The following is a 12,354-nucleotide window of genomic DNA, read 5'->3' as shown; positions in this document are numbered from 1 at the left end:
TGTTGAGGCCATATATATTGATCAAAGCAGCTATAGTGTTGAATAGTCTTTGAATTTCTTTCCTTTACAAAACTTTTGAACAGTGTATCAAATTTTTATGAAGTTTGTTATTTGTAAGTTTGAGAGATGACTCGTTTGTATGACACTAGTTATGTTCAAATAAGTCGTGTAATACTTGAGATAATAGACTTTCGTTCTTTTACAAATTAAAACATAACGGTTGCTTAAGTTTGATTACAATGAAAAGGGAACGTATGGGGGAGCCAAACTTTGAAACCACGTGTTCAATCATAATTCATCAATATATCCCTCACTAGCCCGTTCATCTGATATCAATATTGTTCAGATCGATTGTGTAGTTTCTAAGATAATGAAGTTTCGTGATTTTCACATTTCAATACATTACAGACAAAGTTACAGTCCGATTACAGTGAAATTCAATAGGGTGTTATGAGGCAGCTAGACCTTTCATTTGACACTAATTTTGTAGAAATCGGTTCAACCATCTCTGAGAAAAGTGAGTGAGTTTATGTAGTCTTCGGAATATGTTCCATTTCATAGCTGGATTTCACATTTTTAAACATAACAGGAAAAGTAATAATCCGTTCGCAAAAAAAATCATTAGGGTCTTATGGGGCAACAAGACTTTCCATATGACACTGATGAGATTAAACAGTCTCCAGAACACGTTTCTTTCCATAACTTCTGAACCATATGTTCAATCTTCATAAAATTCAATTAATTTGAAACCAATTTTGTTCAAATCGGTTGTGTAGTTTCTGAGATATTGATGTTTCGTGATTTTTACATTTTGATACATAACCTCTAAACTAGAAATCAGATTACAATAAAATTCAATAGGGTCTTAAAGGGCAACTAGACCTTTCATTTGCAATTGATTTCATTGACATCGATTCAGCCATCTCTGAGAAAATCGAGTGAGATTGGGAGAGCGTTTCACACACACATGCAGAAAATGCTCAGCTCGTCGAGCTGAGTCGAGTGGTATACGCAAGCTTAGGAGAATGACTGGAGAGCGACTGACGACTTTTCCCTCTCTTCACTCTAACAGCCTCATGCATGCGCTATTCATGAGAGCTCACATACAGCTACAGCTTAATAAGGGAAATAAACGGTGTTGTGTTGCGTACGATTTGCATGTATTTTGTTCGGACATGACAGCCTAGTTTGCTCATTTTGAGGATGTCCTGTTCCTGTTGACAGCCTGCTGATCGGCTGCGGCTGTCGTCGACTTGCATTTTTTCGTTTCTCCTTTTTCACAGGCCGGTGGCATATTGAATACAAAGCAAACCGTTTCCATTGTTGATATTATTTCCCACGTAAGAAAAAACGTGCTTCACACCATCTCTCTTTCATTCTTTCATCGGCCTTACTGTCGTGATCATAATCACCTGACATCCCGCTCGGATTCGTGTTGAAGGATGTCGGAAGATTGTAGGCTGTCGATTACGACAGCTTGGAAATACCAACACACATATATAGATGAAAAATAACAGTCCGTATGGAGTTGCATGTATACTGTCGTCAGTTGCTGTCGAACTGTTCACCGAACGTGTGGGGAGCAGTGAGAGCTGTGCAATACAATGAGAGCCGGATCAGTTGAAAATTTGCTGTCATTGTCTTGCAGTCATTTTCATAACACTGGGTATACGACATTCGGCCCTTTTGAGCACTTTTATACCTTTAGTTTTTGCAGTGATTGCTATACCTTTCTAGGAGAAAGGCAAAAAGTGAAATGATAGAAATGACTTTTAATTTCAACTTCAATCCCGAGCAAGGCCGCAAACATTGAAATAGTACAATATCAAATTTGAGTGATGTTGAGGCCACATATTTTGATCGTAGCTATAGTTTTAAACAGTCTGCGGGTTTCGTTTCTTTCTATAACTTTCAAACCACATGTTTAAACATTATGAAATTCATTGTTAAAGGGTTTGAAAGCCCATTTGTTTGAATTCAACTATGTTCATAGCTTCTAAGAGCGTTTTTCACATTCTGACGCAGCGCCAAAACTAAAAGTTTGATTACAATGAAATTTAATAGCAACCTAAGCTGCAAATAGACCCTTAATTTGACACCAAGATAGAAAGAATCGGTCAGACCATCTCCGAGAAAAGTGAATGCGAAAGAAAGGTGCACATACACACGTACACACCCACACAAACACAAACACCTATACATGCATATATGCAGAAAATGCTCGATTCGTCGAACTGAGTAGAGTAGTATATGACATTCGGCCATTTCAATCATTTTTCTACCTTTTAATTAGCCAGTGATCGTTAGGAGAAAGTCAATATATTTACTTTCATTATGTGATTTCACATTTTTATTAACAACGGACAAAGTTACAATCCGATTGCAGTGAAATTCAATAGCAACCTATGGGGCAACTAGACCTTTCATTTGACACTAATTTTGTGAAAATCGGTTCAGCCATCACTGAGAAAAATGAGTGAGTTTAAACAACCTCAGGATAACTTTTCTTTACATAACTTTTAAACCATATGTTCAATCATAACGAAATTCAAAAGTTAAGGGTTCTGGGGACAGCCCAATCATTTGAAACCAATTTTATTGAAATCGGTTATGCGGTTTCTGAGATATTGATGTTTCGTGATTTTTACATTTTGATACATAACCTCTAAACTAAAAATCCGATTACAATGAAATTTAATAGCAACCTATGGCGCAACTAGACCTTTCATTTGCATTTAATTTTATGAAAATCGGTCCAGCCATCTCTGAGAAAAGTGAGTGAGAAAAAAAAGTTGCACATACATACACACACGCACACACATACACACACATACACACATACATACATACATACAGAAAATGCTCAGTTCGTCGAAAGTAGTCGAGTGGTATATGACACTCGGCCATTGGGACCACTTTTATACCTTCGGTTTTTCCAGTGATTGCTATACCTTTCTAGGAGAAAGGCAAAAATGCAGAATACATGGGTGAAATTTTTAGTTTACCGATTATGATTAACAAATTTACCGGTTTAATTTTGCAGAATTCGTCTCGTAGGAAAACGCTCATTCGTGGTGCAGTTCTTTATCACGTTGAACAACATCAAAAATTTAAAGGATCTAAACCAATTGCATCTGGGAGCTTTGCTTAAAATCAGAAAAAATCAAAAATCCTTTTGTGTATACGAACAACGATAAAAAAATTGATGATTTACTTGAAGTTTTCGCATTTGATGAGTTAGTTGAACAACCTTATTCTAGAAGGCAGCACTTTATTCATCTTTTTCATAAATAACAAGCAAACAGTTGCTCGAGACAAAAGCACTTTGCATCATTTAATGCTTGTGTCTCTGCCGATCTTCTTTCAATTGTCCTTTTGTACTTCACAGCAAAAATTTCCACCCACCTTCATGGGCAACACAGTTTTGCAACTGGGCTTAAATTTTGTCTTTCATCATATGGCGAACATTCGATTGCTATCGTCCTACCGGGCGGTGAAAGAATCGAATTGCCGCTCCACCCGTTGAAACTAGGGGCAAGCAAAACGTTCGCTTTGACGTCGGAACAATCCACCCGGAATGACCATCGCTGAGCCAGTGTATTTCAGCTCGAATCAGCTATTCATGTGACCACACCGAACCAAACCGCAGCGCACCGGGTTTGGCTAAATGGAGGCGACCGATGTTATGCTTTCACAGTCGAGTGGCTTCCAGGAGGACACACGAGATCCGCTGGCCACAGGCTAGCTGTCGCTTAACACGTGGCCATTGGTCGAGCAACTGTGCGTCAGTCTTGACCGTGTGTTTGCAGAATGCTCAAACAGTGCCGCTGGACGATCTGCCGGAACCGTTTTTGATGTGAGGTTTCGTTCGAATGTTGTTTCATTAGATAGTGCATGTACCGGGAGTGGAATGCGGACAAACCAATTTCCATTCAGAATGACTGATGCACGGTGCAGCGGTTGTCTACTGCCGTATCTAAGTCGACCGAACGAGCGAGAAGCAAAAAGGTAGCATTCCAGCCGAACTGACTGCCAATTGGAGAAAGGCTTGCAATTTTGCAATTCCGTGTTCCGGATGCTGACCGGTTACCTTCTTCCACAGACCTGGGAAGCAGATAATGCTGCTTTCACTGTGTGTAGGGTTGTGGGTAATGAATTTTTGATAGCAGGTTTTACCTATCAGCTGAACTTGCTACCTGTTAAGTTTGATTATGCGAGCTGTGCTCGGCTTTGTGCAAGATTAGTCAGAATGTAATATACAGTGCAATGAAAACTAATTTACACTTGATGATTTTACAATTTGTCGAACTCAAATATAAATTTGGTAGGTACTCACCATACAGCCAAGATCTTCATCGCCGTACAAACCGGGGAAATGCTTCTGCTCACCGCAGTTGAACGTCGTGTATGGCAGGTCCACCTTGGAGGTGAAGTTATCGTCAAAGTTCTTGTCGTAACCTACCGGGTAGTATTCCTTGGGCGCGTTCATAACCTGCGAAAAAAATGTAATCAGTAGAAACACAATAAACAAACTACGCGCCTCCTTTGAAATTCCTAACTGAAGGAGGCGCATTGTTATTCAACCGTTGTTCACATACCTTATGCCCAGATCGCGTCGGATAGCGTCGTGGCCGGGGAGTAGTGGACGTTGTCGTGGTCGATGTCGATGTTGAGGTTGCCTGTTGGGCGGCGAGGATTTGCGCTTGCACGATGTGGGCCTGCTGCTTTTGCTGCTGCTGTTGGGCGATAATTTCCTGCTTGCGAACGCGGATTGCTTCCCGAATGACTTCCACACTGACGTTAGCGGCAGCGGCCAGCTCTTCCACGGTGTGTCCCATCAAATCGACACCATCGACAATGGTCGAACCTTTGACAACGTCATGCCGTGGTGGAATCGTTACGATGGAATTCTTTATCGCAGGCTCCGACAGCTTGTTATCTATTTGGATGACCGGGCCGGTGGAAATGCGGGACACAGAATCGGGCATTGCGTGGAAGGCCGGAACCTGCTGCACCTGGATCGAAGCATCCTTATAGATAACGTGTTGGTTCGGGGCGGCAACGGTGATTCGGGACGGACGGTGGAAGGAAGAGGTCTGATTCATGAGCTGATTCTGGAAGGAAATGTCGGGCGTTTGAGGAGTTTTAAGGGAGAAGCTAGCTGGCAGCATGGGAGGATTATATCTCACCGGTTCCGGGTCGGTTTTAGGGAGAGGTTTGAAAGCGGGTACACCCAGTGGTAAGGAAGTCGCTTTCGTCATTAAATTCGTTGCCGGAGACACGTACAGTGGCGTACCGGTTGTTGGCCGCTGGGGAGCTGCAATTGTATTTGGGGAAAGCTTTAGCGCTGGCCGGACCGTCAGTGCCTGTGGACGGCTTTGCTGGATTGGAGGCGGGTAGGAAGCCTGCAACAAAAGGATAAAGATAAAAGCCATGTCAAACATTTGTGGAACTATATTAGGTTAGGTTTATAATTCTCTTGAGCCACGGACAATGCAAAAGTCATACCAAAACTTGCTGATTGGACAAAGAGAATGATTTCTTAAACCATCTGGATTGAGCATTCCCCAACCAGGTCATCCTGCCAGCGACAGAGAATGCATTTCCCGTGATTCGCATAAAGCACAAACGAATATTGGCGGACGGAATCATACTACCGGGGGAGAGACAGTAAGAGGAAAAGATCCAACTGTGCACTCGGCAGTCAGGACGCTTTTCTTTTTCGCCAGGGCACGTTTGAGTGGAGTGGAGCTCGTTTGCATTTGATGCTCCGTACGTGGTCCCAGCAGCAGAAGTATCTCCTCCAGCATCGCTTGGCACAGATTGTGTACGGCACACGCAAATCTAAGCGCCGCAGCACAGAAAATAAAAACTCTTTTGACAGATGCTTACCACCGGCTGGGTGCCAAGCCAAGTATCATATAAATGGAAATTGCAAACAAGCTACAATTTTATCGAGAAACACCAGTTTACGGTAGAGGAAGCAGAAAACATGAACTAATTCATCTAGCGGTGAGTGCTGGTTTTTATCATATGAAGTATATTATTTTAAAAAATTGAATTGAACTTTATGGAGCATTGATTGGTAGAATGAGCTGTGCAGATAATACCTTTTAAGGCTTATTTAACTTAAATTATAGTCGCGGTTATAGTCGGTGCTCCTGACCAAGTCGGTAGTGCCTAAAGTCTGCAAATGAAGCTTTCCCGTAAGCAAGCGTAGAAGCGACGAACCCGTCGAGCAAAAACTCTGTTGACGCATTTCTGATCTTGCTAGGGGCACCAAAATTCACAGCAATATTCGAAATGCTACAATCATTCATTTTTTATAGTTTGTGCTCTAGGGTAAAATTTTTCCTGGCCTTAGTTGATTAGTGTTATTCTTTTAAAAATTGAAACTGAGAAATTTTCAGTTTCAATTCAAATGTCTATGCAAAACGTAAACGTAAAGGCTAGTTAATTAATTTAAACTTGACGTTCTTTGAAAAAAAAAATATACATTTCTTTATTCTGGATTTCTACCGAAAGTTTTGCCATGGTTCAAAATTACTAAAAAAAATAGAAAACCAATTCGTTTTTCGAAATAAAGTATCGCGTTCAATTATAATTTTGACGTAGAGGTACGTCTTACAACAGGCATATGCAACACGCAAAACTTTTCCTTATTACTTTTGAAGCAATAGCGCAAAATTACCTTTTAAGTAACAAATCCATTACTAAAAAAGCAATAAAATTCTTCCCCAGTCAAGTAACAACACATACTGTCATATATTTAGCACGTGTTATGAGAGTACGACTATCTAATAATGGTCGTTTCAACCACATGCAACGTTTTTTCTGCCGAAAAATGCTCCCTTTCCACCTCAAGTCAAAAAAAATCACACACCGTCGCATAAATTGCACATGTTACAAGTTTTTTCAATCTCCAATTCATCCGGTGGGCGTGTATTAGTTCGCTCGTTGTATGCATACGGAGTAGCGAAAAAATATGACAAGAGCTGCCAAGCAACATTTTCCCCGTCATAGAGTATGCAAACGTTGATGATTTCAAAGACTTGAAATGCGCCTTAAAATGACATCACGATCTGTAAACTGCGTTAGAGAAAAATAAAAACATTCGCTTTCTTGCAAGCTATTTACAGCACATAATCATTGGTTCATGGAAACTCATTTGGACCTGTTTGAATATACAAAACTCGTGCCCATCCAGAACAATATTCGCAACTTCGGCAACTCTGGTCAGACAGTATTACATATTTCCATTTCAAGTAAACACTGGGGGACGAAACGAAAGTGTTTCTAATTGGACATTTGAGGTTGACGGTTGAGATTCAGATTATGTGTGGATGAAGGGAGACAAAAATGAACCAGATCGTTGCATCAATACAAATGCAGCGAGTGAAGTCTTGCCATCACATGCATTGCGGTGCTTGGCTAAATGTTCTCCTGCAGAAACACATACAAGCGTGTGGCCGTCATAATTTTTATTACTTTTTGTTTGTTACTTTTTGTGTATAATGCGCAGTCATAAGACACAATAAGTAATAAAAAATTGCCCAAAAGTAATAAAATATTCCCCGTTTGCATTGGGTGAATGCATATTTCGATCAATGAGTAATTCTCGCTAAAACCGTTCCACCAGTAACACCGGGTCTCTCAAAAAGGATATTTTTATGTCTAACTTATCAAAATTATTGAAAAAATGAGAAAAATTCTCTTCGACGAAACACGATGGACGATTGCTACCAAGCGAAATTCAGACACATTGATTAAAGGCCATCCAGAAATAACGGTGCGTGGGTGCACTTGTTCACATCATACCCACACCACAGCCCAGCATATTCCGTTGCTTTGATATTACCGCGTGTCATGCAATAAATTGTCAAAAAAAGATCAAGATAAAAAAGACTCGATTTCGAAAAGTGCTCTAAATGGCAAGGTAGGCTCCTTGCTCACTTGATTCATAAATGTATCTTGAAGCATTTTTTCGGTGGTTGCAAAGTTGTTCAAAACATGTTTTTCTGATAACATCTAATATGGCGGCGACATCTAAGATGACGGTAATTTTTTTCTACTTCAAATAGCTTAAAACTCTTCCTTAAAACAATGAGCTGCTTATAGAGGGTTTATTGACAAATTCAAGAGTAATAAATCAACAAAAAAGATCAAGAATTGCTCAAAATACAACTTTTTTACAAAACCGTTTGACTACTTGTAGCTCAAGGGGTCCACAAATATAACAATATATCAATATAAGATTTAGTGAAAAATCTGTAAGAATTGGTATGTTTTTGCAAAAATCTGTTATTTGTATGTACATGTATGTTCTAATATCTGTATGATAGTTTTCTTCAAAAATCTACACTACTGCATCTAATTTCGCACATTTAAGCTATGATGCAACCTTATGAAACGGAAAATTAACAAAAAAGGAATTTTCTCGGCGATCTTAAAGGTTCAATGTTATTTCATTTTTGTTGTAATTGAGTGCTATTTATATAAACTTGAACGTGTTTTGTGTATGAAAATAACGGGAGTTCAGAACTCAGCTTTGATTGAAACTCCGTACGCTTCCATGCTATCGCTAAGACATAGCTAGGCAAACCATTTGGATACTGACTGTCACTTTTTTCAACACCTGCTGGTTCCCTGGAAGTGGTCCAACAGTAAAGAGTTATTCATCAATGGGTAAAGGATACTCCAAGAAACGAAATGATATATAGCAATCGTACTTCAGAATAAACTAGTTATAATAATTCAATTTTTAATCTGTAGTGTTCGAAGTTTGAATCAACACGGCATATTTTACTGATAAATCTACATATATGGCATCCCTGTTTGTGACTGCAACTTCGTAGAGGCCGACTTTGAAATTCTCTCGCTCGACCGCTTACAATGCGTATTGACACTCGAGAGGCGCAGACTGAAAATAATAGAGAGCTTACTTCTAATTCTGCTTTTTTTTTCTTTGCAATCGTTTGATTTGCAGTCTGAAAGTCGTGTCTTTTCAGGCGCATTCCGTGTTTGTTTGTTTTTGTGTGTGGTATCGAGTTGTCTGGTATGTGAAGCGGACTGCCTCCGGTAGGGGAGTATGAGTTTATTGCGACAAGATCCGCGTTCGAAATAATGAAATGAGCTTCACTTCGGTGCTCACTTCCTTCGTGGGGGAAGTAAAATACGAAATGCCCTGCCAGTCGTTGCCATCCATAGTAAGACAGGTCTCGTCGTCCATCACCACTACCACGTCGCGATTTGCCAGGAAAATCGACTTGACCATCTTATTCAGGCGCTGCTGCTGCGTCATTGCCTGCAGCACCGAGACTAATGGACGGGACTGCCGCTAACTGACATGTATGTCCATGTTCGTCAGGTACTATTTGTTTGGCCGGTTGCACCGACCTCCCGGCCAAGCGCACGCAGCGATGTAGTCACTTTTCCCTCGGTTTTCCTGTTTATCGCTCAGGGTCCTCGGCCGTCCGGAACCGGGCTTTCTTTTGATGTTCTGATTGTTGTTCAATAGTATCAAGATGTTGTAGATGCCGGAACTGGCCACATCTCGACATCTCGTTCATGACTCGTGGTGACCATTTGGCCGGAGACTGTTCGCTCTTTGCTTTAATATATAAGCATGTCGCAAATCGTAGAAGCATTCGTTCGATCGCTGAATATCGTGCATAACGTTTGTGGTAAAAAATTGGACTTTTTTTCAGATGGTGACGAAAAAAAACTAAGACAGACAATTGAGTTGAATAAATTTCCCATCAATGGTAATTGTATTATCTTATTTGCAAAAAAAAATTCTACTCCCTTCCCGATCAAACGATTATAACAAATGAGTAACACAAAAATATCTAAACTTGATAGAAATAACAAAGCCTGTAATATTCTTGATATGCCAGAATGATGAAAAGTACAAAATTATATCAAATTCTGTTATCATACACATGAATGTTCAGAAATGTGTTTTTTTAAAGCATATTTATAACAAAATTTGTTATTCAATTAGCAAAATTTTGTACACTCTAACTAATTCTGATCTTTTTCTGCCAAAAACCTTACAAAACTTGTTATAATTTGTAATAATCAGTAAGTAATTTTGATAGAAATTTTGATGTTTTAACTATTAACGAGACCAAGTTTAGAACACAAGTTGATACAAAAAGTTCGTAACAAAATATCAAGATTTGTTACAATTCTGATATTTTTGACAGATCGGGTTGCGTGCGGCCTTCCGGCAGTTAACCGGAACATTCGCTATGGCGGACAAAAACATGCGTGTAGGCATGTTTTTAGGCACTCTCTTCGTTTTTTTAGTAATTCCTCCTCCGTTTTCGCGACAAAATTGTTGGAATAGATCTTGCGCTTCAAGTTTGCCCAGAAATTCTCGATGGAACGCAGCTGGGGGACGTTGGGCGGATTCGCCGACTTCGGTACCACATCGATATTCAGCCGCTCCATCTCCTCCAACGATCGCTTCGAGTAGTGGGCCGACGCCAAATCTGACAGGAACACCGTGTCTTCGCCCTTATGGTATTTCTTGATGCACGACGCAACTTCTGACAGGCACTTCGTACTATAAATCCCCTCGTTCACGGCTAGCCCGGAGCGAAAGAAGAGCTACTTCGACATCCCTTTCTCGCTGATTGTCAGCCACAGCCACACCTTCATAGGGAACTTGGTCTGTGAAATAAACATCACCTCGGTGCTCACTTCTTTCGTGGGGAAGGTAAAATACGAATTGCCCTGCTAATCGTTGCCATCCAGGGTGAGATAGGTCTCGTCGTCCATCATCACTGCCACGTCGCGATTCGCCGGGAAAATCGACTTGACCATCTTATTCAACCGCTGTCGCTTCATCATTGCTTGAAGCTCCGAGACCAGCCGGCGGGACTGCCGCTTCCTGACATGTATGTCCATGTTCTCCAGACACTTTTTCACTGTTTTACCGCATGCACCAGTCTCTCGGCCAAGTGCACGCAGCGATTTAGCCACTTTTCCCTCGGTCTTTCTCTTCAGCATCCTTTGAAGCTTCTTGTTATTCAGGGTTGTTGGCCGTCCGGAACCGGGCTTTCTTTCGATGCTCTGATCGTTGTCCAATAGTGCCAAGATGGTGAGTTTGACCGATAGAGCTGTCATTTTTTTTTTGTTAACTCCTGGGTTACTGTGATTGATGATGCATAGGTAGTTTCGTCAGTGCGATTAAAGATAAACCCATGAAAAATCGGCAATTTTTGTCCATTTTTCTACCACAATTGTTAATCTAATGACTACGCTATGCCGAAAAGCATTCTCTGAGCTGCTCGGGATTGGCTATAGACAAATACTCAAATACTTAGGATGCTTCGCGATGCGGCTACCGAAGTTCGTTTTTTCGAAGGTACTCGGGATTTTTTTTCTTTTCCTGTATGGATCTTTTGTGATATCGCCCGGGTGTTTGCTGTATTCCGCACTTTAGTTATTAGCAATACAATAAGCGTAAGTGATATGATTATTATAATTCGTGCTTGTGTGTATGTCCTTCCTTTTTACGCTTACTTCTCCGAGCTTCATTTCCTCCGGCTAATAGATTCGACAAATATAATTCCTTGAGGGGATTTCAACTGAATGTTCCTCTGACCAGTTTTATTGTAAAGGGACTAATTTTTGTTAAGAGATATTAGTCCAGGTTTTGTGTAATTCAACGTGAAGGAAGGGTTGATGAGGAGAGCCCGAACCCGAACAAAAAGCTCCCCTACTCGGGGTTTGTAATATACAAACATTTGAACACTAGGACGCTTCACGTGGTGGATGATTTTCACTCATGCCGCTCGCATAGATTCGCGGTACTTGACAAGCAAATATTCATCGTTCGTCTTCCTTATGAGCCAACTTCGCGCGCAACATTGTTCGATTTCGTCACTTACCACGGTGACACAACTCTTCCTTTCAAGATCTCCGACCGTAAGGACATAGCCGGTGCTGTTATCGATCTATACGAAGCTGCAGCTATTGAGCAATAGTACATTGAAAATGTCAAAATGTGCGGTTTGATGACCTCAAGTTTAAGATCTGTTGTTGTTGTTGTTGTTTTCCTCGCTCGTGCGGCCAATGCCACGTACACTGGAAGTATAACTTTCATTAATCACGTTAAAAAGCTAACATGCACAAATTTAGTCTCCATCATCTTTCCGATCACTGCTGCAAAAGAGTGATTTACAGGAAAATGGATCAACCAGGCGGCGATTTCAAATGCATCGTCGGATTCGTGCAACATTGGCACAAATTGAAATTGGGCACTTTTGAATTTTTCTTGGCAAACGATGCCAAATACTTTTGAGTTTCATCCTACAAAATCTCATTTTGAAATTTATAATAAAT

At 40.6% G+C, this 12,354-nt stretch overlaps 1 protein-coding gene across 5 annotated transcripts in view; it reads right to left on the bottom strand.

The window, feature by feature from the left end:
* LOC129732516 (uncharacterized) overlaps nucleotides 1–12,354 on the bottom strand; it is a 188,306-nt gene that overhangs the window by 26,021 nt on the left and 149,931 nt on the right. For 4 of the 5 annotated variants that reach the window (XM_055693462.1, XM_055693466.1, XM_055693463.1 and 1 more), the window contains 2 exons: nucleotides 4,599–5,405; nucleotides 4,337–4,492 (listed from right to left, as the gene is read on the bottom strand). In XM_055693462.1, coding sequence (XP_055549437.1) covers nucleotides 4,337–4,492; nucleotides 4,599–5,405 — 963 coding nt within the window. The remainder of the gene's footprint in view (nucleotides 1–4,336; nucleotides 4,493–4,598; nucleotides 5,406–12,354) is intronic. The other variant, XM_055693465.1, reaches the window with a different exon arrangement.

The sequence above is a fragment of the Wyeomyia smithii genome, chromosome 3, assembly GCF_029784165.1.
Source record: "Wyeomyia smithii strain HCP4-BCI-WySm-NY-G18 chromosome 3, ASM2978416v1, whole genome shotgun sequence".
NCBI classification, from domain to species: Eukaryota; Metazoa; Arthropoda; class Insecta; order Diptera; family Culicidae; genus Wyeomyia; species Wyeomyia smithii.
The sequence above is the reverse complement of the archived record's forward strand: the minus strand, read 5'-3'. Positions and strand labels throughout refer to the sequence as shown.